This window comes from Spermophilus citellus, assembly GCF_964194105.1.
Source record: "Spermophilus citellus genome assembly, chromosome: 16".
Lineage (NCBI taxonomy): Eukaryota > Metazoa > Chordata > Mammalia > Rodentia > Sciuridae > Spermophilus > Spermophilus citellus.
Genome location: NC_138196.1, coordinates 62,140,316 through 62,167,846, shown reverse-complemented (window position 1 = coordinate 62,167,846; position 27,531 = coordinate 62,140,316). Strand labels below are relative to the sequence as shown.

The window sequence follows — 27,531 nt, the reverse complement described above, 5'->3', positions numbered from 1 at the left end:
GGCCAGTCTTCCCTTCTGGAATGAAGAGACCTCCAGGGTGGAAAGCAAAGAGGGTGGGTAGGACTTCTGAACACAGCCACCATCCAAGTCTACTCATGGTCACATGATTCATTAGGATCCTTAATCCTCATGAGAGCACTAGCATCAGACCCTCTGACCCTGCCCAGTGAAACCCCATAAAACCAACCAAGAGGCTGGCCAACATATGCACACATTAATTAGAGTGACACAAGTTGTTGGCTTCTAGTCTGATCAACAGATCCAGGGCTGCAGGGGGCAGAGGGTCCCTTCCACCTGTCAAATACCCTTTGGTCACACAAAGGCATCAGTTGAACACAGTAGGTGATCTGAAAGCTAACCCTCTTTGGAGAGTAGCTTAACCTCAGTAACTAAGGCTGAACTCTAAAAGAGACAGGCAGAAATCTACTCAAGGGAGGAAACAAGAATAAACTTTTAGCTTTGCTGTTATTACTACATCTAGTATTATGAAACAGGGGTGCGGGAGAAGCACAAAATGAAAGAAGAAAAATTTGAGGTATTAATGGAAGGCATGGATACTTAGCAACACTGTTTTCTGACATGAAGTGAAGTAATGGCTATAGTCCATCCAGAAGCTGAAAGCACATCCAGCATCATTTACAAGGATATAGAGGGTCATGGTAAGGAAGTAGATTTGGGTCAACTTAACCATAATTCTGGCAGCAAACCAGAAAACAGAACTGCCTATACCCCCTGCAAAGGACTCTGGGCATGGCATTTTTCCTACAAAATGTGTCCCCTTATCTATCCACATCTAACTCCCAGATGGAGGATAGTCAAGATAAGCCCCTATCTAGATTAGACTGTGGAGCAAGACCCCTAATCTTTTCCCAGGGCCACATTGATATAAATTACCTGTTCTGTATAAGAAGCAACCACACACTGGCTTTATTTTCATCTCTTTTGAATTGGGAAGGACAAAGTGCCTGAAGTCTTTCAAGTCTAAATGTACTTATTACACTGCAGAATTTATATCAGTTATTTTATAATAAATATGTATTTCCCAATCATTCTCCCTTCCATTTTTAACCCGTACAAATTAACTACAGACAAGAATGTAGCAAATCCTTTCATAATAAGAGAAAAATTATTCATGATTTGTTCCCTATAAAACAATTTAGTGCTTTTCAACTTGAGTTGTGTGTTGGGGTTGTAGCTCAGTGGTAGAGCACATGTGCAAGGCCCTAGGTTCCATCTCTAGCACCAAATATCAACAAAAAAACAAAAGCAAAACCAATTTGAGTTGCAAGGAGGCAGCCCACCAAAAAATGAGCCACATTCCCACAATTCTAAATAGAATTTAATAACCCCAATCTTTCTGCTTCTCTTTCTTTCCTCCCTTTTTCTTTTGGCCTCAGCCAAAAGACAATCCAATTTGGAACCTTAGGGATCACTGGTTTTGCATGTACCCCCCAGGTATTTTAAATTATAATCAAGAGTCACCTTATACCTTGTCCAGATCTTATATGGTGTAAAACCTCATCAAAACTTCTGGGGATCTCTTCTTTTATGCTCCCCCTCATCAGCAGCAACAGATATAATCAGAATAACCTATATTATTTTTTAATGATAGATATGTTTATTCCTATTTGCTTTTCCATGTATTAGGAAGCATGATATGCATAGGATGCATAAGAAGTGAATAACATTGGGGGAAGTAACTGGAAAGACTATTCACACACATTTTATAGATTTTTGAGCCTTAGAATGACATGTCTGCTCATTATGAATTAATTTTATCAGGCTATATATGAAAGATAGTAGATATTAAACACATTTAGACACAATGTGTCATATTAAGGTAGAAGATCTAGATGTCATCTACTAAGAAAATGAGATTGAAAACATGTAATAAACTTTGTTTTCTTCAATGGGTCATAAGGTGCAAAGTGCACTAGAGAATAATATTTTTAGGCAGAAATATAAAATGTTAGGTGAGTCAAAATGCACACTCCTCCTGTCTTTTTCAATCTTCCCAAGCAAGGATACAGGCCAGTTTTTTTAAAAGCCATTTACTCCTCCAGTTAAGTCACAGAGAAGACAGACTTGCAAGGCTGAGCCCTAATTTCCACATGGAAAGGCAAAGCTAGAACACCACTGCAAAGAACTGACACTTTTAATAGATGTTTCAAAATGGACAAGTTCTTTTACAAAGAGGACAAGACCCTCACCTAGAAATGGCTGCCTCTCAGAGCACTTTCCTTGCACCCACATCCTCTCAAATCTCTCAGGTGGACCAACACTTTAACCCTTTCCCAAGGCTCTAATTGAGTGTAAAAGTTATTTTTATGCAAATTCTATTCAGGAAATGCCCTGTTCTAAACCTAAATTTTAAAACAAAGAGATTAAAAATATCACTACTCGGGTAGTGACAAAAATTCAGAAATACAAGGGATCAACCAAGCATGGAGTTGAACAATTGATCCACTCCATTTCTGGGTCATTAAATAGACTTGGGATGTCGAGAATACGTTAAGTTAGAACTACTGTGTTCTTCAAGAAATATGCAAATAAACAAATCCACTCTGCCAAAGGACACAGCTTTGTGGCTCACACTGATGTTTATGTCTCCTGCAGTATTTCCTGTTGCAAAGTCCCTACTAGTAAACAGCTTAAACCACTCTCATGGCAAAGGTCAAATTGCAAAATGAAAGAGACTATTAAAAGCTGTCTTATTTAAAGGTATGGAATGTAGAAAACCACAGTGGGGAATAATCTCTGCTTTATCCATCTGTTAATAAACAGGTCTTGCCCCAAACACAACAGATCACTTTTTCCCCCACAAAAGCAGGTGGGAGCTTATGTGATTTCCACAGTGTACTCGATTGTATTGAAAGCTGGGAGGTATTTCAGATAGTGACCAGGCCAAATAATAGGTCCGTGTTTTGGGGACCCAAAACGGTGGTGATGGGGGAAAGGAGCTGGAAGGAAATGAAAGCGAGTTGAAAGAGCCCTTAGTTTCCCCAGCTGTTTGTAGAAGTTGAAACATATGGTGCCAGGGTTTTTCAAAGATGACAAAGGATAGACAGTAAAATCCCCTCACCACACACAAAAGAATGCCTTCACCCAAATAAAGATATGTCTTCAGGCTGGAGACCTTTCCCCTTCCACAGGGAATGAGCCGAGATCTCTTAGAACCAATTCTCATCCTTCAATAAAAATAACGGGGTGATTATGGAAGCAACAGAGGGAGTCAAGGGTGTTTGTGTTAAAAACAAAATAAACAATAGCAACAACCACACAAACAAATAACAAAGCTCTTCAAAATCGGCTCTGCGGTGGAGTGGGAATATCCGAACGGGTTCTTCGTGTTTCCCGTTTTATAGACAGTCTTTTCCCTAAAGGATATGCTTTCATTAGGTCATAAATGCACCAACAGATGAGAGAGGAAAAGAGGTGTGTGTGTGTGTGTGTGTGTGTGTGTGTGTGTGTGTTCGCGTACGCTCTGAGTCTGTCGGTGCAGGTATGCGGATGTGGCTGTGGGGCTAGGGCTGTCCTGGCGCTGTGGTGTGTGCCAGACACCCCTGCAGGCAGGGGCTAGGGACCACGAATTGAGGCTGACCTGGGTGAGACTTGCTAGCGCTTCTATCTCGCCTTCTTAATTTTTAGGATTTCCGTGGGTTCTGCGGAAACCTAATGGCCCCCAATCCAGGCATTTATTTGCCTAAAGGCCTCAAGAAGGAGGAAGGAGCGTGCTTCCTTCAAGCGTTTGTAAAAAAAATTAACTCCGGGTAGTTCATTAGTTAGGTCCTCAGTGCTTAAGCCTGCGTGGGAGGAAAATGGGTTGTTGGACGACTTTCACTTCTCTCTGCATCCTGGTTCCCGGATTGGAGAAGTTTACCTCCTCCAACACCCAGGAGGCCCCACTGGAGGCTCTAAGAAATGAATGACCTTCATCTCCCCACTCCCTGCTTCAGACAGGGGAGGACTTTGCAGATAGGGAATCATCCTGACTCCTAGGCACGTTGGTGTCTTTCAACACTTTTCTCAAAGTGAGTCCGGGTTAGGCAACCAGTATCAATCGCCTGCCTCTGTCGAGTCCTGGAGAAGATTTAACTCCACAGCACTGATTCACTCTTAAAAATCGGTAGCAGTTTTAAAAATTATTGCAAAGTACCACTCGAATGAAATATTGTCTTTCTAGGCCAGATAAGCACACACGCGTGTATACTCTATGTTTAAATCACACCTGGAATGCGGAGAAAATGTTTCAGTAGGGATCTTCACACGACAGAGAACAATTGGAGTAATAATGACTCACTCTCCTTCTAAATTTTTTTTCTAGAGAAAGCATTGGTATCCAGGACGAGTTAGGTGATGTGTATTAAAGGCAAGCGGGTCTCTGTCATTTAAACCCAACTACAGTTCGTAGTTCATGGCAAACTACCTTTAATTGACACCGTGTATATTCCCCTGCTCATCTCAGGCTGCCCTGGCAGGGACGCCCCAAGAGTATTTACTTCTAGAACTGGAAACAAAACAACCAATCCAGTCTACTTCGTAAGAGAGCGCTCCAAGATGGACTGCTGGAGAAAGGCTTTTTGACCCCTGTGGAAATTAGTCACATTGACAGACCCGCAGGGAAGGTAAATTACCCCGCGCGCTGACGTTACGCAGAAGCGCGCCGGTTCCTACTCTGCCAAGGCGCCGAGGGGGCCAGAGGTTTCCCGGTTCTTTCCCCCAGATTCTGAACAAACCTCACTTTGCTTCTCTGCACTCAGAATTTCAACGTGAAGACGATGGAGAGAGAGGTGATAAGGTGCTAGAGAGAAAAAGGCTCGGGGATGAAGATGGAGAGGAAAAGAGATGTTACTCTGTGCGCCGAGGCTCCAGCAAACTAAAGAACCTAGGAGAAAACGTGCAAAGTTCGCAGGGGAGGGAAAAGGGGAGGAGGCACGTAAGGAGAGGACCACGCGGTTCCCGGAGCCCAGGCTGCCACTTGGGAGGTCCGGGCCCCAACGCAGGCTGGGCCAACCGTCCCCCCGGGAGGATCGCGGCTCGGGCGGGGTCACAATTACACCTCGGCTCCAGGCGAGGACTTAAAACCAAGTGACGGGGACTGCAGTCTGGAAGCAAGGCCCTGCGGTCATCAGAGGGGGGCCAGCCCGTGCACAGGAACCTTTTACAAGGCATGTGGGTACAAGGGAAAAAAATCAAAATAAACTACTTTCATCCAGCATGGGCAGTTTAAATAAAAGCTGCCTTCTAGAGGAGGCGAGCGGGAGTTTTGAAATTCGCTGTGTGTTTTTGTTTTTATATAAAGAGTTTTGCGGTTCAATCTGATAACTGAGGGGGGAGTTACGAGGTAAATCACTGCCAGATTTTTCAGTGGGGGGAGAGGGCTGTAACAAGGAGTTCACGGGTTCTTCCCAAATCAGGTCGTGTCCTAGGACTGCAAGCAACTGCTTGCATCCATACCACTCACCACATAAACGGGAGAATACTTGCGTGAACGGATTGTTGTTGACATAAAACAGGGTCTAGTGGTCCCATCTCTTTTCTTTTTAAAAATTGAGTATGCGGAAGGGGAAAATTGGAAAGCGTCAAAAGTGTGGCATCTAATTTTTTCTAAAGATTGGGCCGGAGTTTTTCTTCAAGAGTGAAGGTCTTGGCCACAAAAGACCTGGGTCAGGACGCAAAGAGAAGGCCAAATTCCCCAATGGCTGAAGTGTGGGGCCTTAGCCTAGCCCGGGCTCAAAGGAAGGAAGAGAACCAACAGCCTGGCATGGCCCTCGGGTGGGGAAGGCGACTGCCCCTTTACGGTAAGGCCTGGGAGATGGGGGAAGGTGGGTAAGACCTTGGCCTGACATCTGAGGTATTTTTAGCTCCCCTCTGTTCCTTAGGAGCTCCTTCGTGAACCCAACTGAAGCTCTCCCTACTGCCTCATCCGGAGAGGGTGTGGAAGTAGGATGGCGGAGGCTGCAAGGTATTTTGAAGGGGAAAAACATTGCTAATTTTTAAAATTAAAACAAAACAAAACTCTCTGGAATTCTCTGCTTCTCTGCACTTTGTTGTTTCGCCTGGAGAACTCTCCACGATCCGATCCGCAGTTAAGAGGACCTCGGGGGCAGGGATGGGTGGGGCCTAGAAATGCTCTCCTAATCTAGGTGCCATGCATGCCGCATGCCGGGTCCTCTTCGCCTTTCATCCGCTTTCTACAGGCCGCCGAAGCTCCCGAGAGAGGATCTTGGAAGCTTACGGTGGGAAATAAGGGGAGAGGAGGAACCTAGTTGCCTCTGAGGAAGCAGGGGCCCGGGGCATTTGTTTATGAAGTTACTTTTTGAATAAAGGTTTATAAATGCAAATGTTTCTGCAACAGAGTTTGCAACCCCAAGTTGTGTCCAGGATTGTAAAACTGGGGGTCCAGATGGGCAAACCTCAAGTAGGTGAATATCAATGTGGAAACCTGGGTCTCCATGCACCCCTTCTAACCTTGATGAGACCCTATAGTCCACTCTCCTTCTTAGATCCTAGCCTGAACTTCATTAGCTCCCCTTCTACTCAATTCTGCTGGGCCTCCGCAGGGTTCTGGGACCCACCTTCGCATCATTTCCCAACTCCAAAGCCTCTCCTCTTGGGTTCCGTGCTGCCCTTAGGAATTACCCAGACCAGCCAGACGACCATCTCCCGGGGGAATGCGTGGCTAGAGCCAGGCCGGGGTACTCTCCGTTTCCGCCTTTGTCCCTCCCTCCCTGCCCCCAGCTTCTCCGGATCTCTGAGCTGAGTGTTTGGCTGGTACAGTCCATCCCAGCTTCCCGGGGGCTCTGGAGCAAGCCCCTGTCCCGAATGCCGCGCCCCTACCCACCGGATTGCCTTGGGGGGGGGCCCTCGATGCTGGGTCGTCGGCGTGGCGCTCTGAGGCGGTCGAACAGGAGCCCCCAGGCCCACCATATCTACGCTCTTAGTAGCCAGGTTGAAGACGCTCAAAGAAGGAGGAAGTGCAGAGAAAAAGAGGGGGGTGAGGGAGAACCTTAACATATACGCACTCAAAACCGACTTTGGGGTTGGACTGTTTCAGTTTCACACGAAGAGACCTGGAGTATCTGGAGAAGGTTTTTGAAGACGTTTAGGAGGAAGGGTGAGTTTTCTGATGAGAAACTCAATCTGCCATACAGTAGCGGCCCCATCTGGGATCTGTCACTGCTGACAGCACCACAGGGCACAGCCGTGATCTTCTGCACAGCCTGCACTCCCCGAAATACCCTCCTTAATCAAAGGATGTCTGCGCGCCGGAGCTCAGCTGACCGCGCCAGGAGCAGAATGGCCGGTGGATTCCACCCCTAGCCCGCCCCCTCCCCACGCACACAGCCACAGCCCCTATGGTCTTCCCAGAACATTAATTAAAAGCGGAAAGAGACAGAGGCTGATGTCATTGCTCTCAGAAGATCATAAACGTAAAGAGTCATCCAGTGAGAATCCCTGAAAATGACTTTAATGAATAATTTCAGAGACAGTTATGGCTTTGGGTGATTACGGAGAGAATATGAAAACCAGATTTGCAAAGAGAAGGCGATGGTCAGACGGCCTGGCCGCCACTTTCCCCCATTAAAACCGCACCGGCTTTCCTTCTCCCCCAAGTAGTAGTTACAAACTTAGGTTGCGTTTTCAGATTTTCTTTTTGAAAAACAAAACAAAAGCAATCACAACCCTTACCCCTACCCCACCCCTGACTCCACCCCCAGCGTTTCTGCCTTTATCGTAAAGATATTAGCTCCTGGCAATGACAATAACAACCCACTTTAAATGGAAGGCGATAGTGCATTGGCACCAGTAGCCATTGACTTCCATTTTTTTTTTTTTTAACAAGGGACGGATTTACGGCCCTCTTAATTTAGAATAATATCTTTTTTGGCATCTTCTCTAGACAATGTACTTATGAAGGTTGAAAACTCTCTGCCCCTGAGAGCACTGTTTGTTCTAAGTCATTTCAGTTGGTGGGGCAACAAACAACAGAGAAGCAAACGAACTGCCTCTGCAGGAAAATCTGCCCTCTCCTGGACTCCTTAGTTCTAGGTCACAAATGAATCTAGGCCCAGAGCTGCTTAAAGTATCGAAAGATGATTTGGTGCTACAACAAGAATGGTATTTTGAAGCACTCCATTTGGTCATAGAGAAACATGGAGTTGATAGGGTCTGATGACTTGTAAAGAGTTGTGCATTAAAAACACTACTTGAAATAAAAAAAAATACTTAGGAAAACAGTTGGGTTATTGGTTGGGGGAGAGCACTGGTGATACTATGTAATCCGTTACATTAACTGGTTAGCTGTTGCAAATTTGTCTTCTTTGCTTGAGAATATAAAGAAGACTCTCTGGACCTGTGACCCATGTCATCCATTCCATCGAATGCAAGTTGAAAAACCGTCTATACTCTGAGCAAGAAAGTACTATAGGCACAGTGATGTGGATTTTCTTGTATTTGAGTGATTTAAATAATTCAGAAAACTAGCTATTTTTCTGAGTGGACTCCACCATTAAGGCAGATCACTGTAGCAAACTGCATGTTGTGCAGCCATTGCCTGTTCCTTTTCTCTCTAGAATCACAGAGAAGCCAGGGTCCTCCAGTCTTAAGGATATAGTTATCTAAGTGTTTCTTATTCCCTACCCCTACAGCCAAACCACAAAGCTCAATGTTTTCTTCCCCTTTGGCTAAGGGTAAGGGTGGGTGGGAAGGGAGAACCAACCTCTCAGTTCAATATTTTCCCTGACTTAGAAGGAAATGCCCCTTTTTCGTTCTAGATGATACAAAGACACTTTGGATTTGATGTATAGAGAGTTGTCTCAAATAATTTTAACAGAATAATCTTCTGGGATTTTTTTTTTTTTTTTTGCTACTGAATTCCCAATTTAGTTTCCTTACTCTTGCCCCCCAAGTAGATTTTGTAATTCCACTCAAATCATGGGCTTCTTTTCCCTCTAGATAAATTCACCGTTGCCTCTGACTGAACACTTAGTTTGCCCTTTTAAATAGTTGTGGAAATAAATTGTATGCTAGGCTAGTGTTCTACCACTGAGCAACATCTCCAGTTCCCTGAGTTTGCTTTGAATATCTGCATGGCAAAATTAATTCACTATATGGCGCATTTTCTCTAAATAATGCAGGCCTCACCCCAGTCCTCCCTAGTCCTTGACAAAGCCACCTCTATCCTTTTATTCCCCCCACAAAGGTCCAAGAAAAGTGGGTAGAGGAGGGGGGGACCAATTGCGGTGAGTGGGTGTGGCCTCAGGTAGTGGTTCCGGAATACTCAGCAAGAGCTCTTGAAAATCAGGGTTCGGGAATCAGTCCCTGAGCTGCTGAATCAGAATTTCTGGTGAAGCTGGTATGAAATAAGAGTTGAGTTTTTCATTTTATCAAATTCTCCAGGGGGATGGAAAGGTCCCTGGAGAATGAAGGATTCAGGTGTTACATCCATCCTAGCAACCCTTACCCCACGAGAGGCCAGACCAGCTCTCAGAGCGCTAGGGTCAGAGGTCTAGGCCTTCTGTACGTATACATTGATATCCAGACTCTGCTCTAAACACTGCAACACGGTATAGGACAGAAGTCCTTCAGCTATCCTCGCCCTGCCGGGGGTGTTAGAAACGCAGCAGCTCACGAGATCCTTTAGATTTTAATAGCAGGTGCAAAGGCTGGATCCTTAAGAGACGTCGCGTCCCATAACCTGTTTCTGCCAGACTGCCCCACGGGGGAGAAACTACCACAGTCTTGACCCGAGCTCGGGCTGTAGGGGCCAAGCGGGTGCAAGTGCGAGACTGGCAGCCCTAAGAGCAGTCTGACACCCCCTCTCTTGCCCTGGACCCTGGATTGCACTGTCACTGTCTTCCAGGCCGAAATTGCGGGTGTAGCAGAGCGGCGTCCTGGCTCAGGCAGAGCAAAGAGAGCTCGAGGGTTGGGGCCGGACGTGGGAGGCTTTTCCAGGAGGAATGCCTGAGATCTGGAGGGCTGGAAAATTTAAAGTGGGGAGGGGGCATTAGAAACGTCAACTGGCTCCTCCTCGCTCCAAACAAGGAAAACAAAAAAGCCTTCTGGGCTAAAAATACATATTTAGAATGTCCCGGTGCGCGGGCGGGCGGCGCGTTCCAGCTGCCGGCCTGGCCCTGGGAGGACTTGGCCGCGCAGCCGCCGATTACACCCAGCTCGGCTGGGATGGCTCCGAGCCGTCTGCCCTGACGTCAGCGAGGCTCCGGGTCCCGCCGCGGCGAGATAGGCAAGCGCGGCCGGGCGCGGGCGCGGCACTAATCACTCCCAGATGGCCCTAATAGCGGAGATAAAGACGCACGGAGCAGCCGGGAATAAATTTGTAATCAAGGCTCTACCATCTGATCATCAAAGCGACCCAAATGCCAGGAGAATATGGAGGAAATGTGCGTGTAGGGGTTGCGTTTTGGGGCAAAGAGGGGGCGCGCTCTTAAATGGAACTGACCTGGGCAGGGTGTAGTAACAAGAATGGGGAGATAAATTTAAACTTCTGTGCACAGATTTAAACGTCTGTAACTCAGATTCTCGGTGTACTTTAACTTCCTTTAGCCCGACAGGCCGAAACCGCTTAGCGGTTACAAGCTAATTAGAACTGGATAGTTGGGGTGCGGGGAGTACGCATTGAGGCACCCGCTGGATGGTAAGGCAGGGTGCTTAGAACTCCCCGGCCCCGGAAACGGGGGTTGGTTTCCTCTGCGGAGAGGTCCCCTCCCCGCTTTTGAAAGAGTTAACCCATAATCTCTACAGCAGCAATTCACTGTACCGCGCAGCTTTCGTGGGAGAGGGCCGCTGGCCTCCAGTCGGTTTATGTGCCCTTGTCTAAGGGAGGCTTCTAGGTTTTCTCTCCTCGGACAGAAGGGAGGGCTTGAACAGGACCAGAGTTGGTAGTGTCCGGGAGACTCGTTAGCGCCCCCTCCTTGCAAGGAGATCTGAATCTTAGGAAACAGGTTCCTAAGATCCAGAATAGATGGGCATTGCTCAGTCCTCTGTGGGGATCGCCACAAGCTTCCTTCCAGACCACCTCTGCTTGGCATCTACAAGCCAGTCCCTTTTCTAACCTCTGGTGCGTGGTGGGACTCACGCACAAGGAGAGGTAGGGAAACCGCAAGGCAGCTGTGGGAGAGAAAACTGTGAGCTGAGCAGGCAAGGTTAGAAACAGCTATTGGTTAAAGTTCCAGGAATAATAGCGGTTTCTCTCGTTTTGTAGACCCGCTTTGCAAATGTAATCTTGGCTTTCATGGCATCCTTTGCTGCCTACTGTCCCTTGCACACACACAGGCCCTCCCAAATGGCCAAGGTTTTCTCTGAGAAGCAAGAGTCCTAGAAAGTGTCCTGAGGCCTCCTTCTGTTCCCTGTCTTTGCATTTGAACTCATCTTCCACACCTCTTTCCTGAGAATTCTGAGGGTGCCCAACTCTTAGTCTTTGGCTACCTTAACACCTTTGAGAGACTAGGTCCTCCATTCTTGTCAGCTGGAGGCAGCAGCCAGCAGTGTCCTAGGTAAAGGCATGGCATTGAGCCATCCTTTACTCCCACTCTGCACTCACTGTTTACCAAGGGTCCCGGAGGCTACACTTGCTTTTTCACTGCTGCATCCATCTCATGGCTGAAACAACCAGGTCATTGGTTTCTCCTACACTTAATTAGAGCAACCTAAGGGAGACCTACCCTTGTTAGATGCTGCTGCCTACTGTCAAACCCACCCCAAGCCTGGAGCTCCTCTCTCCCAGCTTCCAGAGTGTGGCTCTGGGATTTAGAAGGCAAGCAGAACCCTAAGAAATCTGGCTGCCATCTCAGAGTACGAGACTAAAAAAATCCCTGAAAACTGCTGTCAGTGTCCTGGCAAATTCCGGGAAAATTGAGACTGGGTGCAGGGAGTATAGTTGGGGCCCCACACTGTATTCTCAAGCTAAGAATGGGTCTGCAGAAACACACACACCCACTTCCATACAACCACAACAGGGAGCACTTGCCTGCTGGTGATTCAGGGTTATCAGGCTTTAGGCCTGTGCAGCGGTCTGGGGCCCAGCCCTGACAGCCAGATCTACCATCAATTTACCTTCCGCCTTTCCAGCTTCCCATTTAGCTTTTAACGTCAAATCCTACATTTTTGTCGGCTCCAGCCTGTCTAGAGTGCTTGTGATTTCGCTGCAGGAGTGATTGCTCTTAACAAAATGGCAGCAACCACATTATCCAAGCAATTAAAACAGAGGCCTTTTAGTCAGTCTCACAAGCAGAAGCTTGGAAACTTTTTTTTTTTTAAACAAAGAAGAAAGGGAATTGAAAGAGAAAGAAGTGTGTAGAAGAGAAAAGCATGGAAGTGTAAAAGAAACCTGCCCCACGCACCACTCATTTTTCTGGGATGTTGACAACATGGGACAGGGATTTTGGGTGGCTGAGAGCATTGGGACGATTGTGATGTCTGTTGGCTGAGGTAAGGGATAATCTGGGGTGTCCTGTTGGTAGCAGTCAGGCAAGTTTGAGTGTGCCTCCAGTTAGGGGAAGCCTGAAACGTCAGGACAGCTGGAGTCTTCGGCTTGCTGCGGTATGAATCTGCTATGTGTCTGGCCGGCTGGAATGGCAAAGAGGATAGGGTGTAAGGACTGGTGCTCTAGGCCAGAGAAAACAGAGGTTGGCAGGAGGGGGAGGAGATGGGCAGTGCCTGGCCCAGCTAGATAGAGGCTGGGTATGGAAGGTGGGCTTAAAAGCATGTATATTGGCAGGCTGCTACATAGCAACGACTGTGCACCAGGGTCTTTGGTTCCCCTCTATTGGGTATTTAATAAATGGGGGGGGGGAGTGTGTTAAACCAGCAGAAGTGTGTTAAGGCCCAGTTGGGAAGATCAGCTACCCAAAGCACTGACAGGCACACGTGCATGATGAAGATAATTCCTTTCTGGCTCATGTTTTTTAAAACCTCGCGGCCTCCACCACCGTTCACTTCATCATTTTGGTAGAATCCTTTCTTCCACCTCTAGGACCTGGAGATTTTCTCCTACGTGGATAAAAATAAAGATGCAGAAGGCAGCTGGAAGTGAGAGGGAGGGAGTCATTCAGTCAAACCGACAAGAATGGAGAGAGCAAACGAAAACTTGGGCGCGCCTAACCCTCCCACCCCACCCTAGTGCTATAAACAAAGGCAAGTGTCTGTAAACACAGCCCCTCGCCCACCGGGTCGGCCCAGCGCCGGCTGACCTGAGGGGAGAAAGTTCAGATCGCTTTGGCCGAGTTGTTCTAACCCCTCGCCCTCGCGTTGTCAGCCGCCCGCAGAAGTCCGCAGAGCCACTCGCTCATCTTTCCCCCGCGGCATTGGCGAATTCGCCCACGCCGGCCTCATGTGGCTGGCTTGCAAGCGACCGGGTCAGAGTAGGCACCAGCGAGGCGTGGGAACCCTTGGGATATCGCAGGAGGGTCTGTGCCCGCTGGCGAGGTGCGAACATCACCCCAAGGATGGGTTCCAAGATGGAAACCCTCTGGCAAGCCTCTCCGACACCAGATTTATATACGTGGCGCTTCATGAAACAAACCGCTTTTTAATATGTTTCACCTTTCTTCCCTCCTCCGGAATCCCTCCCCCCTTCTCCTGCACCTCCTCCCCACAGGCTGCAGAGTCAGTGCTTTATGGCACCACAGTTTCTCTGGTTTCTAGAGCAGAGATTCAAGCTCCAGCCAAGCCCACGGGAAAAGGAGGCCGCAGGGACACTCTTCGGGGATATTACAGGACTCCTGGAGACCGAACCCCCCGACAGGGTGAAGTCCTGGGCTGCTGGTAGCCAGGGGAGGGTGCCGTTTGTTCTCTGCTGGGCTGCGGCCGGGAACACTTCAGACACCGCAGTTAATATTGAGTTCCTTGTAGCTCCTTGTAAATCTAACCCACTTCTGGCCCCCCTTTAAATCTGTGGTCTTGTTCGCGATTTCTTACTTGACGTAAAATTCCTTGTTACCTAATCATAGATTTTTTTTTCAAAAGTCCCCCCCCACGCCCCCAATCTAGCTTGCCTAGAAGAGAAGCCTCTGATCTACAGACTAAAGCAAAACCGCCTCCTTTCTTTTTTTCTTTCCCCTCCTTTTCCTCCTCTTGGATAAAAGCCCTATATTTTGAACTAAATGCCTTAGACTATTTCCTGCCGTTGCAATAACGCCGGGGATTGTCCTTACACCTCCTCCCCGGAAAATGCGCCCCCCCCAAACACGAACCCAGGCCCCCACAAATGGCATCTGATAGATTTCAGGAAAACAAGACACCTTTCCACCTTCCCAGCCAACTGTAGCCATTCTCTGGCCCAGTGCCTCCTTCTAAAGATCACTCAGTGGTCTCCTGGAAGCAGGGGGTTGGTAGAGGGAAGAGTAAGTCACTGGGATAGAGCCCAGACCCTTGGGCAGATTTCAGCAAGGAGCATCTCTTTAACAACATCTCCTCTGCCTCTAGGACCACAAGTCACCTTGATTGATTGGAATCACTGACTCTTTCAAATAAAGTTAGAGGCAATTATGATAATTTAGTTTACTTCTGAATATTTTAAATATTATGAAAACAAGTATAACAGCTTTGTTTTCAAAACTCTTTTGAGGTATCAACCATTAAAAGATTAGGGGTTTTGTAAAAAAAAAAACACACAGTGGTTTATTGAATACTTACAACGTTTACACCTTCAATATTAATTAAATTCCACTTAGTTTTAGAGGACGGAAGTGCACAAACAAGTAGCTGTTGGAAACATCTTTGAATAGGGAACACCACATATGAAACAACAGCACTAGATGCCAACCCCAACGGAAATGTTAGCGGCCCTGTTTTCTGCTTTGAAATAAAACTTTATAATCCCCAGGAATATTTATATCCAAAGGCCAAGTATTAAGAATACACTTCACACACGCACTAGTGTCCGCTGTCTTTATCTGGAAGGAGCTGGGTAGGCAAGGAGGGGGCAATGCTGGTGTCTACACAGCCAAGAGGGAACATTCACACACAGAGAATCTAGGAGTCGACGGGATCCCTTACCACGCAGGAGTGTCCTCTTCATATTAAAATACGGAATGCTTTTCTTCAGATATCCACTTTTTTTTGGAGGGGGAGGTGGGGAGCGGATGCCTCAAAGGGGGCCAAAGAGAGGGGGAAGGAAATTGCACATAAATAAACCAGATGATCCAAATGCAAGAAGTCCTCGGATCAGAGCCCGAGGGCTTGCCCGGAGTCCTGGGTCTGCTTCTGGCGCCTTGGACCCGACTCACTCGCTCTCTCCTCCTCCTCTTCTTCACTGCTTGAGCTCCAGAGCCCAGACGTGCTGTGGCCAGCCAGTCCGGCCTTTGGTTTTCTTGTCGTTGCTGCTCACTGTGCTTTTCAAGATTTCATTCTGGGCAGAAAGGAGGTGGGCAAGAAAAATGAAAAGAGAAATTCAGAGAGGATAACTGATCTCCCGCCACCCTAGCGCTTCCTGGGTCAGAGGAAACAGTGAAAGAGAGGAGGAAAGGCTGGGGGTGGGAGTTGGGGGGATGGTTCCAAGTTCCAGTCCCTGCAGTAAGGTTATGAAGGTTTGCAATGCCCTGTCTACCGCCAAGGCCTCCAACTTGCAGCGCTCAACTACCGGATTGGCAAATTTATAAACAACCGTCCATTTTCCAGTCGTTTATGGAGGAACCGGGGATCTTTTTTTTCTGACTCCAGATATGTGTGTGTGTGTGTGTGTGTGTGTGTGTGTGTGTGTGTGTGTGTAGCGGGTGGCAGCGGTGGTTGGCGCTAAGTCTATCTTCTGTTTTCAATAGCAATCCCAGATCCACGCTCTAGGAAAACTGGGGAGGCTACTGGGCCCTGGCCTGGGCCTCTGGTCCAGCGGCATTCAGTCTGCAGCTCTGCAGTGCCTCTCCGCCAAGGCCTCTGAAATCTCGGGTTATTCGAGAGGTCAATCGATTATGCAGCGATCAAAGGGCCGCTAGTCTCAAAGAAGAAAATCTCGCAAATGGAAATTATTTTTTCAGGACCTTCGTGGCAATAGCCCTGTCTACGCTATAAGAACTTGGTAGGAATCTGAGAAAACTTTAAGTGGTTCAGTGTAATTTCGAGTTACTGCTAGTAACAATGACCATAGTAATATTTACTTTTTTTTTTTGGTCTTAAAATGTACAGGCTCATAAAACTAGAAATAGTGGTAGAGTATACGGATCTGGGAAATTACATTGTAGCCAAAGAGAAACTGGAGCTGTATTTTGAGGTTAAAAGTACTTATTTAATGTTTACCTTTAAGTCTTCGGGGCATAATAATGGGAGCAACCATAAAACTTTCTTAAGGCTCAGAATCAGTGGCAAACTCGTTTTTGGACGAAGAAATGGAACCAATAGTGAAATGATTGTAATGGAGAGTTTCTGGGTGACTGACTTTAAAAATATCTTAAAGCAAGGTTGGATTGGAGGCCAAATGAGGGCTCTAACGGAAAGTGAATGAGAGGTCCGGACGGTGCGACCGGGAGATGGATCCGGACCAAGAGTTTGGGAGGCCCGTCCTAAGTGCCTTGGGGATCAGCGATAACCCTGAGGGAAGATCAGAAGCACCAAGCGTCTCTCTTAAGACCTTCTCCTCCTCCTGCTGACATCCTCCCCCATCTCCTCTGCCTATGCAGGAAACCATCCCTACCACAAACTGGTGCAAACAACCTTGGCGCTGGACGCAGCCAAAGAATGCGGGCTGCCATTTCTCAGCCCAATTGGAAAGAAGCCGAGCGCAGCTGTTCCCTATACCCCGCACCCCCTACCGCCCTCTGCCCCACGGTACTGACCAGCTCCTTCTTCCTCTTCTCCTCTTTCACGTCTGTCTTCTTGATCTCTGCCTTGAAGGCCTCTGCCTCGCCGTTCTGGTCGTCCTTGGCCAACAGGTCCATGAGGTAGGCGATGTAGCTGGTGGCCAGGCGCAGCGTCTTGATCTTGGAGAGTTTAGTGTCGGCGGGCACATTGGGGATGCATTCGCGCAGTTCGGCGAAGGCGCTGTTGATACTTTGAGTCCTGCGCCGCTCTTTGCGGTTGGCGGTGCCCCGGCGCTTCACCGGGCGCGGCCCCCCCAGGCCAGGAGGCCCCGCACCGGGCGGCACTCCCCCGTAATGGGAGTGGTCCAGACCGGCGGCGCCGCTGGCATACTCGGGGCTGTAGGACAGGGCCATGCTGTAGTCAGGGGGCGACATCTCGGGGTGGCCAATAAGCCAGCCATGGAAGTAGGGGTTCTCCTCGTGGCTGCAGCGGCTGGCGGCTGCAGCGGCGGCTGCGGCGGCAGCAGCGGCGAACGGATAGCCCTCATGGTGCACCACGGGGTGGTGAGGAAAACCCCCTACCAGACTCATTTCGCCCTCTGCACCCCTCCACGCGCCCCAGCGTGCGCGCAGCCCCGCCGCTCCCTCCGCCCGGGCCCCTGCTTCGGCGCCCCGCGTCCTCCCCCACCCCCCACCCCCCAGCCCCGGGGCGCCCGGGCCGGCCCGGCAGCCGCAGTGGGGGCTGCTGCAGCCCGGGCCGCGGCCCCCTGCCTGGCCAGCCGGGCCCGCCTCAGCAGCGCTGCGGCCACCAGCTCCCCATGGGGCGCGGCGAGCTGGTCCCGGCACCGTGCGCCCCTGGACGCTGCCGCCGCTGCAGCGGGCTCCCGCCTTTCTCTACAGCCGGCGCGCCGGCTCCTGCTTCCCGGGCTGCTGCGCGGAGGCAGAATCCTCTGGTGCTCATGCAAAAGTGCCTGCGCTCCTGCGAGGCTGCTTCGCGGAGTCGCGGGACTCCACCACGCTCGGGCCGCGCTCTTGGCACTGAAGCTAACCTGGAATCCGGGGGCGAGTCCGAGCCGCGGCTGGAGGAGCCGGCCCGGCTCTGCGGGGAGGCGGCAGGGTCGACAGCTCACTGCAAAGCTACCTCCATGCGACCCTCCCCTTCCCGCCCCTTCCCCTCCCCCCACCAGCTCGGTCTGGGTTCTTGGGCGCTTATTGTTTTAATGAATTTTTTGGTTGTTGTTTTGGTCCTTGAATGTGATTTTTAGCTGCGGGTAACGTGTCCACGCTCCTCTCAGGATCTCCCGGAGGGTATTCAGAGAGGTCTCAGTGAATCCATTTTCTCAGATCCTCTCCTTTCAGGGCAATGATTTGGTGCCCGGAAGGCGCCTCGGAGCTCGAAGGCGGTGGCTTGGGATCTCGTAGGGGTCTGCGCGGTGGCGGAGAGAGCTCCCGGGTGGCGGCGGCTGTTCTCCTGGGCTGGACGCCGTGAGGGGAGCTAGCGGATTTTCCCAGCAAGATCTCCATGTACAGTTACATCTTTAGGGCTGCTCGGGTTAATATATGTCGTCAGAGGCTCCTCACGCCAATCCCGGGGCGGCGGAGGCGGCGCCTCGCGCACTCCGCAATAAAACTTTTTGATGTTCACGTTGCTAATTGCCGAGGTCCTCTTCCAGGATTGGCTGTCCCTTCATAACCATAAGATAATTGAAACGGGGGGGGCAAGGTTAAAAAAAACTTTTTTTTAATCAGCCAGAGGTTAATACAAGTGTTTAACAGATGCTTCACTATTAAAATATTTCCCCCCAAGTCTCAAATATTGAAGAATCTCGAATCAGGTATAGTATCAGTCTGTTTTTTTTTCTCCTGGTTTTAAAAAAAGGAACTCAGATAATACTTTTCGAAGTGTTTTATAGGTAACCGAACAAGAAGCGAGCAGGAAGCCTAATGCAGTTTTGTGAGGGGGATCGAGAACTGAGCAGCAGGCGCGAGGACCCCAAGAAGGGGTGGCTGGGAGCGCACGAGTTCTTTTTGAGGAGGAGGATACACAGCGCGGCCGGCCGGGGAAGGGTGCTCCTTTGACCTGGCACAGGTCGGAAACGCCAGACCAGTGGCTCTTTACTTAGCCATTGAGTTACCTCGTTTAGAGGTTTTTGGAGTGGCTCAGGTTATTGTGACAAGTTGGGTAGATCACGGTTGAGACCCCCGGGCAAACGGTCATACTGATTGTAAATGCTCTCATTTCCACATTCTTCAGGGACACCAGCCCCATCGGAGACTTTGGAAGATTTCAAAGTGCTGCTACCTCGATTCCCCGAATCGGTGGCGTGGATGGTATCGGTGTTCTCCTGGTTTAACTAGCCTGTTTGGTGAGTAACTGAATATTTTTTACAGCGTGTTCAGAGCTTATTTTCCAGTTTTTATGAACAAACACATAAATATATCTCTGCATTCCTGCCTCTCCCATAAAAGCGGGCATCTGTGGAAAGCAGGTTTAGTTATCGGAGGGGAATCATTAAACGCCAGTTTAAGAGGCAGGCCGGGAGGACGGCTCGTGGATGTTTAGACTGCTGGCCTTGGTGATCTTGAACGCATTATAAGAGAAAATGGATCTCCACTTGTAAGTCACTGGGCCGCGGGGCACCCGGGCCGCGGCGCCCGCGTGGCGTGAGCGTCTTGAGAAAGCTCTCAAACTGCAAGGGGTGGGGTGGTCAGTGGCGGGAGCTGAAATCACCCTTGATGCTTGGCCCCAGCCGCGTGGAGAGGCTGGTGTGTGTCTGAGGATTCTGCCCGCCGGATGGAGTTCGGTGTGGAAAAGGGTGTCAACGGGAGCCCTCCGGCTGTAAATTGGAAGGAGTGGAGGGCAGCCTGTTCAGAGGATGGCGAGGGCCGGGAAGGCCTTGGACATAGCCAGAGTGGCCAAGAGAGATCAATGACTGCACCTTGGGCATCGCTTTTGGGGGGCAGGCGCAGTCAGGTCCCAGGCCTCAAAGGGAGCCTCATTCTAAGGACTCCTAAGACTAGCTCTTTCCTTGACCATCGATCCCTCAACACCGGTTATGTGGTTTGGGCTGGAAGGCCAGGTCAGTACGAATGGAGGGCGTCCAACTCCGGTACAGCCATGTACTCAGGGGCCCACGCCCTGCCTGCCACTATCTCCCGAGGAAGCAGCACCAAGAAAGAGTTTGTTTTCAGGCTTTCTGGCTGGGCAGTAGAGGGAGGAAACTCAGAGAGAGATGTAAAAACCTCGGTTGGGAGTTGATTCTTATTTTCGTAAGGGGTCAATTACCCTGGACGCTCCCAGCAGAGCCTTTTGAGGCCAGAACAGAGCACCGGAGTAACTGAACCCAGGCTGGCTGGTAAGACCAGGGGCTTACATTTGGTATCAGAACAGAATAGCCACCTCCACACAGCTCAAAACTCCCAACTTGAGTGGGTCTGCAGTTTGGGGTACAAGAAGAGTCTTTTTAAGAACTGCTTCTTGAATGAAAGAATACAGGTAGTGTGGTCGGGGACTTTGTTTACATTTTCACCAAGAGGCAAACTCGGAATGTGTAAATACTGGTAGTTCAATCCTCTGACATTTGATACATTTAAAAAATCTGTTTATAAAAACACATTTAGGCCTTGGGAGCAGGTAGACAAAGTAAGAGGGTTGCACCGGAGCAGATAAAGTTTAGGGAAAGTAGTTGTTTGGGCTACTTTCAGAAATGGAGTTTTGGAGGATTGGATTGAGGAATAATCCAGAGGAAAACTGGGTTGGGGATTGAGAAAGTGTTCACCAGATGCAAGTGGCCTCAGTTGTGAAGGATCAAAATTTCCTACTTTTAGCTTTTCTTAGGCTTATTAAATTGAAACAAAAAAAATTGGGTGAATCGATTTGTGGCCCTGGATAACACCACAGTGATAAAATTAATGGACAATATGGTCAGAAAGTGGTTGTCATAAAAGATGCCAGTCTGAACATCACCCCTCACTGACAGCGTTATCATCAACTAATTACCATGATCCAGGGGTCTAAAGCTTCATGTTATATCAATAACCCAAAAGAGGTTTGAGCCTTAAAAAGATGGTCCCTAAGTGGCTTAGAAAGAGGGGACAAATGTATGAACTCTAGTGGTGTCCCCAACTGTAGTAACTGACTCAGGGAAACCAAACTGGTCTTGATCAACTAACAATCAACTTGATCAACTCCGAATGCATAGCTGTACACATTCACTTTTTCCTTTTAATGTCAATCGGGACATTTTGCTCCAGGAATCCCAGGATGCTGGGTTAACCTGCTGCTTTGGAAAACCATAGGCTAAGAAACCAGCTTAATTTTGCTCTCAATTTTAGTGGCCTGCCCATGCAGGAAGGGAGTGATGGAGTTAATGGTAGTGGTGGTGGTGGAGGAGAGGTTGGTGATGGTGATGAAGGGCAAAGTGGGAGAGGAAGGGGTATAGCTTAGCTGTCAGCCTTGGAGCCCCACTCCTGGGCTGTACTAGTAGGGCCTCTGGTATGCTGCACCCCAAAAGATGCATATTCATAGTTTTCAAAGGGCCCAAGGAACTGAGGAGATGTGGTTGGGTGCTTTGGGAGAAATTCTAGGAAGTGACACTTTTCTATTTCTCCTTCAGAGATGAGGGAGCACCCAGGGTTTGAGACTGAGTCATAGCGAAGCATCCCAGGTTCAGGGGAGATTCTGTGTCCACTGGCTTCCTGGTGGCTGATGGTGTACCCACTGTGCTGCCTTACATCTGCCTCCAGCCAAACAAGCAGAGCAGCATTATTTTGTGCCCATGTCTCTTGTCACTTTACTCCCACTACTTCCCCTGGAAAATATTCAAAGAGCATGAGAAAGACTTGGGCAAACGTTTTGGTGTTGTGAGATACTACTTTTAAAATCAATCTGGTTTAAACTAAATATTTTTTTTAAACTTCAGTCTGTTTTTAGGGAAAATACAGATCTTTTCAAGGTATTTATTATTTCAAAGGCAAGGGCAATTTTGTGTCTTGTGTTTTGCTCATGAGAACTCAAAATAAACTGGACCTGAAAAGAACCAGGCCAGAAGGCCATAAACACACATTTTATATTTACAGGAATTATGGCTCAATTCCCTTCATCATCTTTCAAATCTCTTTTCACCTTGTTTTCCTAACTGAAGTAGTAGAAATAAATTTGAGCATTTCCTCTAAATATCTATAATAAAGTGGACTTTAGAACATGCTAAGAAGCCAAGAAAGGATGTCAAACCTGGATGGTGATAGAAAACCAGTGTTCTTAAGGATTTCATCTCAGCCCCACCTGCTATAAGGACAGTGCTTCTGGTGACACTCTGATGGCTTTGAATTCCTGTTCTGTACTATGGTGGGATTGAGTCATTTTACATGTTAGCCACTTAGTCCCAGAATGTTTAGGACATCCAGAACAACAAGGCATGTATCAACTGAGTGGTGGCAAAGGACTCCCTCTAACTGGGGTTTTGCAGTTCCTCTATCCACCTGGCAAGTGACAATGGCTCAAAGTACACATTAGTTTGTTTGAAATTTTATGAATATTTTTTAAATAAAGGGCATGAGAAGCTGCCTTGGATTCTATGTGATTTTGTTTCTTCCAAGCAATTTCTTTTTGGATTTTCGGAGGAGGGTGGGCATTTGGGGAGTGGCTCTCTTCCCTCCAGTTCCCCTTCCAGAGTAGCTCTGTGGCAGGGCCCGGAGTGGGGGGGGGAGGGGAGGGGCTGTACTGATGATGGTGGAGGAGCTGATTGCTTGGGATCCTTCAGTCCAACTCTGATTCAGAAACAGTTAAGTCAGTGGAGAAAACCAGGACTTGCTAAATACCTGTACATTTCTCTACTCTCCATCCCTTCTCCCTTCTCCCTTCTTCTTTCCTTCCTTTCCTTGTAACTTGCCTGTGATCAATATTAGATTTATAAGATTTTTTCCTGTCACTGAACCTGAGATTTGTATGAAAGAATGAGATACTGGTTCATCCATAAGTCTTTTAAGAAACATCTTAATATCCAGATTATGGGCAGTAGAATTTCCATTTTCTCTAAATAGTTCACAATGAGATCCCCACATTAACTTAGATGTGCTGCTACTCTGGAGAGTTTTCATTAATAAGGAAGGACTAAATTCTTTGACAGGTCTGTCTGTAAAGCTAAAATACTTATTGAGGCTAAAGGCAAAAGATAATGCCATAAAAGGGCCTCTCAAGAGCAGCATTATATATATATATATATATATGTATATATATGTATATATATATACACACATACACATACACACACAACACACACACACACACACACACACACACACATATATATATGGGAGATTTTATTAATGTTGACTACTAATCCTAAGAGGTATGGTTAATCTGATCTTTGCTACTTCTTGCAACTTTTATAATAAAATACAGTAAAATATAGAGTTTAGAGCAAAAAGTGCCTAAGAAACTATATCCCGCAGGATTTGTCAGTCACCGCATTATTTTTTAAGCAAATTATATATACATAGAAATATTTTGAGGGATGATGGTATATAATTCAGTGGTAGAATGTGTGCCTAGCATGTGTCTGGCCCTGGGTTCCATTTTCAGCACTGAAAAAAAGATTAAGAATTCAAAGTAATAAAATTTCTTTTCTTCTAAGCCGGGAGGAAGTCATTCAGATGAGGGAGTAAATGTGATTTTTGCATACACATTGTATGGAAGTAGTAGTAATTCATGGACTTTAACCAGCATGCACTGTAGTCTGGAGTTCAGAATAAAATATGAATGAAAATGGTAACTTAAAACGTGGGGCTTTGGAGAAAACCGTTATGTGACGGAAAGATTTGCTTGTGACTTGAGGCCTCTGAGCATTCCCGGTTCCAACAGCGGTGTTGTGCTCATTCCTGGGAAGTTCTATTCTGTAGCTTCCTTTGCAAATGCACATAGATGGATTTCTTTATCTCTGATATAGTTCCTTCCAAACCTTTTCTACATTATTATAGGGTCTTTGCTTATAGACAAGGGCCTTGAGCCAGGATGGTTAGGTTTCAGGTTAACAAAAAGAAACACTTTTATTGTCAATATTAATGGCAAACCTCGATTTTTACAAGACTTGGGTTTAGCAGTATGCGCAGATCAAAAGCATCTTGGCTTGATTTCTCAATATTCTCTGGAGCTTAGACAATTAACTGCAATTTTGCTCCTAACGAAACAACACTCACACAAAAAGTTACAGAAATGTTGATGTTAGCCTTTTGAAAGATATTTTTACCTGTATATGATATCTCAGAATCTAATGAATTTATTCATTCAACTCAAATTGAATTTTGAAGGAAAATTCCCTAAGAAAATGTGTGTGAGCTGTGTTCTCATTTGCAATGCCATGAGCCTGTTTCAGTGTGTGCATTCCTTGCTTGCCTTTCTGGCCGGGTAAGGATCCGACAGACTGAGGTCTCCCTGGTAATTTGGGTACACCAAGTCTCCAGTTAATGATAGATAATCAGCCTTTGGGTCATTCGGTCATTCTCTTATTACAAACCCCTTCTGCTCTCTCTGATCTCCTTTCAAACTAAATTTCACACAAACAAATAAAGCAAGACAGGGACAAGTTCTTAAAAAAAAGAGGGAGAAATATTAGAAACTTCTGATACAGAACTCTAAACAAGGAAAGGCAAACTAAAAGAGGATAGGAAAGAACATCTTATCAAAATGAACATGTTGTGTACAAAACATTAAAAGAAAAGGCTCTGGTTTTTGTTAAAGTGACAGAAAATTAAAATAAAAATAATTGCAGGCAGAAAAGTTATAATATAAACAGAGAAGGCAGGATGCTTGCTGGGAATGCGCAGCACTAGGAGGCTAATTTGTTGTTACAGATTATGTATCTCTGCTGTGATTGGAGAAGCACTACTTTCTTCCATTTTCCAGAAGAAATGGTTTTCCTTTTAATACTTGTGTGAGTGCCCATTTAAGTTAACACAGGCCAAAACCTCGAGGAACAAAAAATGGAATTGCATTCTGCTTGCAGAGCATCCAACTTCAAACGCAGAAATTGGTTGCATACAGAAAAAGCAGAATTCCATTCAGAATACATTTGGAGACTTCACTAAATGTGTGTGACTGATCTTTTTCTGTTTGGCTGACAGAAGGCGCAGTTCATTCTTAGGGAAGTACAACTGAAACCAGTCCTCCCCACCCTCCAGGGGGTCTTCGCTTTCCTATTCTACATCTGCCTGTGACTTCAGGAAGAAACTTGATTGGCCAAGGTACATCTCAGATCAGATACTCCTGGGAAAAGCACGGGAATGTGTGGCTCTGGTAGCTAAGCTCTCTGGTGAGAGCGCCCCTAGTGCCATTTTCCAGTCCCTGCCCTTGACAGTTCCTTTTGGTCTAACCCAGGGCGCCAGAAGGGTCAAAGACTACCCACCAGTGTTACCTCCAAACTTAGGTTTTCAATTGTATGTGGCATAAGAGTTTTGGTTCAGGGAAGGGCAGCCAGGAGGTGGCGATAGGTGGTGACTCTTGCATCTTCTCCATCTGTGGGTCTGGAACCCCTAGATTTGCCAGCATCTCTTGCAAACAACTCATTTCCCTTCCATGTTGGAGAATCCATACTTTGTTGCATCCAGGCCCAACCTAAGTGATACCTCCTCTAGGAAGCCTTTCTAGATAATTGCTTCCTTCTTCTTTTCCTAAATCAAGTTTATGCTTTTCCTTTGAACTCCTTTCTCATTCATATTCTCTTTTTTGGTTTTCTGTACACATATTTGTTGCCTCATGTTCTTTGACAGCCCTATTACTGCTCTGCACTGAAAGATGCTTCCACACCTTGGAAAAGAAGTGTAGGAAATCTGGTATTCCATTTGCAGTCAGATTGGTTTCCTTTATTTGGAAATGTCTGGAGTTGGTAGAGGAATGCTAGTGGATTTTTAGAGAACAGACCTTCATCATCAAGCCTTTGGGACAACTGAAGAAAGCTTCTTCTAGACCAGTTGGGCCTGCAGCATGCCTGGTCTGGCCTGGCCTCTCTACCCACTTCCAGCTCCCTGAGCTCCAGAGCCAGGGCTGAGCAGGATGGCCTCTCTATTTTGGGCACCAGACTGGTTGTGTCGTCTTGCTCTGTGTCTCTAAGCTTAGTTTCCTCACCTGCACAGTGGGGATAATGACAGAGACCTAGCAGTGTGTGGGCTAGGTTAAATGAGATCCAGGCGCTTGAAAGAGTGAGTCGTCTGATATACAGGTTGAGCTCAATAAACATTCATGTATTTTCTCTTCCTGCCTGTTCGTTTTTTCTCACCCTTCAGCTACCAGAAGGTCCAGCCCGACAGCGATGGGTGCCAGTCGGCCAGGTGTGTCCTTGCTGCGCCTCTTCCTCTCGACAGCGCATCTCTTCTGGCGGATTCACACTATCCACGCTCGGTGTCCTAAAGCCCCGCGAAACCGCGGTTCCGGGAGGATCGCCGGGGCTTCAGCCCTCCTGGATGATGGCCAAAGGGCAGCAAGATGCAGGTCTGAGGTGTCTCTGGGGAAAGTCTGGTGTCGAGGGACGCGGCCAGAGCCTCCGTCCCGGATTTAGACTCCTGCTCCCCAGCCACTACTGTGGCTGCTGGGCCGCCCCTTCCATCTGATTAAGTTCACCAAAGGCTTGGTGATGAAGGTCTGTTTTGATCTTGGTTCCCGACACCTAGGAGGCGAATTCTCGCCGCTTAGGCCAGGGGAGGTCACCGCTCGGGGAGGGATAGACCCTCTGCTCCGCCAGCGCATCTCCGAGGGCTTTTCGCTCCAGGCGGGCAGGAAGGGGTTAACCGCGCCTCTCTCTCGGTCTCTCTCTCTCCCACCCTCACTTCAGAGCCCCTGTTGCTGGGCGAAGGCCACCGCTTCCCTCTTGAGGTCTCATTAGGGAAACCCTCACCGCTATTTTCAACATTTCCTCAATCAAGTGCCTTTAAATAGAGCTGCACAAACAAATTGGCGGCAAAAGCGTAGATCTTGTCACGATTGAGACCAATCCAATATTTCAGCCTTGTTTGCTTTGCAATTACGGGTTGGCTTGTGGCTGCGGTGCCACCGGGGCAAATCTGCAGCCGTCCGCTTTCTCCTCCGCACCCTGGGCGGGTGGAGGCAGCGACCCGCGGAGGCTGTACTGGGAGAGGAGGGGGTGGCGCGGGGAGAGGCGGGCGCGGGGCGGGGAGGCTTTCTAGACCCCCATGCAAAGGGCGCGCAGAGCGGTGTTAGAGGAGACAGACTTTAGATTCCTGACTGAGCCACTGAGGCATACACAATAACAATAAAGAGCATGATTCCCACATGGAGATCGGTGTTGTGTTCTTATCAGCTTCCTTTCTCTCCTAGGCCCCCCTTTCCCGATTTCTATCCTCATTAAGCTTTTCTTCAGTGTAAGTCAGCGGTTACTGGATTTCCCTTTCTCCCTTGCTTCTAAACTTCTAGCATGATTTGTTATATTTTCCATAGCTGCTTATTCTTGTTTGACTTTTTGTGCAAAGTCACTTTAAATCTGCTGCAAGAATCAAGCTCCAAGCCCTTTGGATGGGCTTCTGCAGGCATGTGGCTGCCTTCAGCCCACTCTTAATTCTTTCGGGGCAGCTTTTCTGTGTAAATCAGTCTCTGGGTGCCTTTGGTCACCACGCAGGCTAGTCTAGTTTGTATCAGCTGAACAGTAGTTAACTCAAATCAGGGCCTAAGCCTTATATTTCACAGACAATTAAATCTTGGCTCCTGTTTAACAAAATTGTAATATTTACTCAGTTCTATACTAAGAAGCACTTTTAAAATAAAAAAAAACAA

General features: G+C 47.7%; 1 protein-coding gene and 1 long non-coding RNA gene across 4 annotated transcripts in view; one reads left to right on the top strand and one right to left on the bottom strand.

Annotated features, from left to right (window-relative positions):
* HAND2 (heart and neural crest derivatives expressed 2) overlaps positions 1-18,567 on the bottom strand; it is a 35,941-nt gene extending 17,374 nt beyond the window's left edge. For 2 of the 3 annotated variants that reach the window (XR_014019130.1, XR_014019131.1), the window contains exons 1-2: positions 16,788-18,567; positions 15,019-15,370 (exon numbers count right to left, since the gene is read on the bottom strand). Coding sequence is in view for 1 of the 3 variants with exons in the window: in XM_081269227.1 (XP_081125353.1) it covers positions 15,272-15,370; positions 16,788-17,342 (654 nt within the window). In the remaining 2 variants the exon portion in view is untranslated. Of the gene's footprint in view, positions 1-14,631; positions 15,371-16,787 lie in introns of those variants that run through there. The other variant, XM_081269227.1, reaches the window with a different exon arrangement.
* A 44-nt stretch (positions 18,568-18,611) lies between these two features.
* On the top strand, positions 18,612-27,233 carry LOC308634983. The gene is made up of 3 exons (XR_014019132.1): positions 18,612-19,117; positions 24,873-24,992; positions 26,031-27,233. It is a non-coding gene; the product is annotated as an uncharacterized lncRNA (long non-coding RNA).
* The last annotated feature ends 298 nt before the right edge of the window (positions 27,234-27,531 follow it).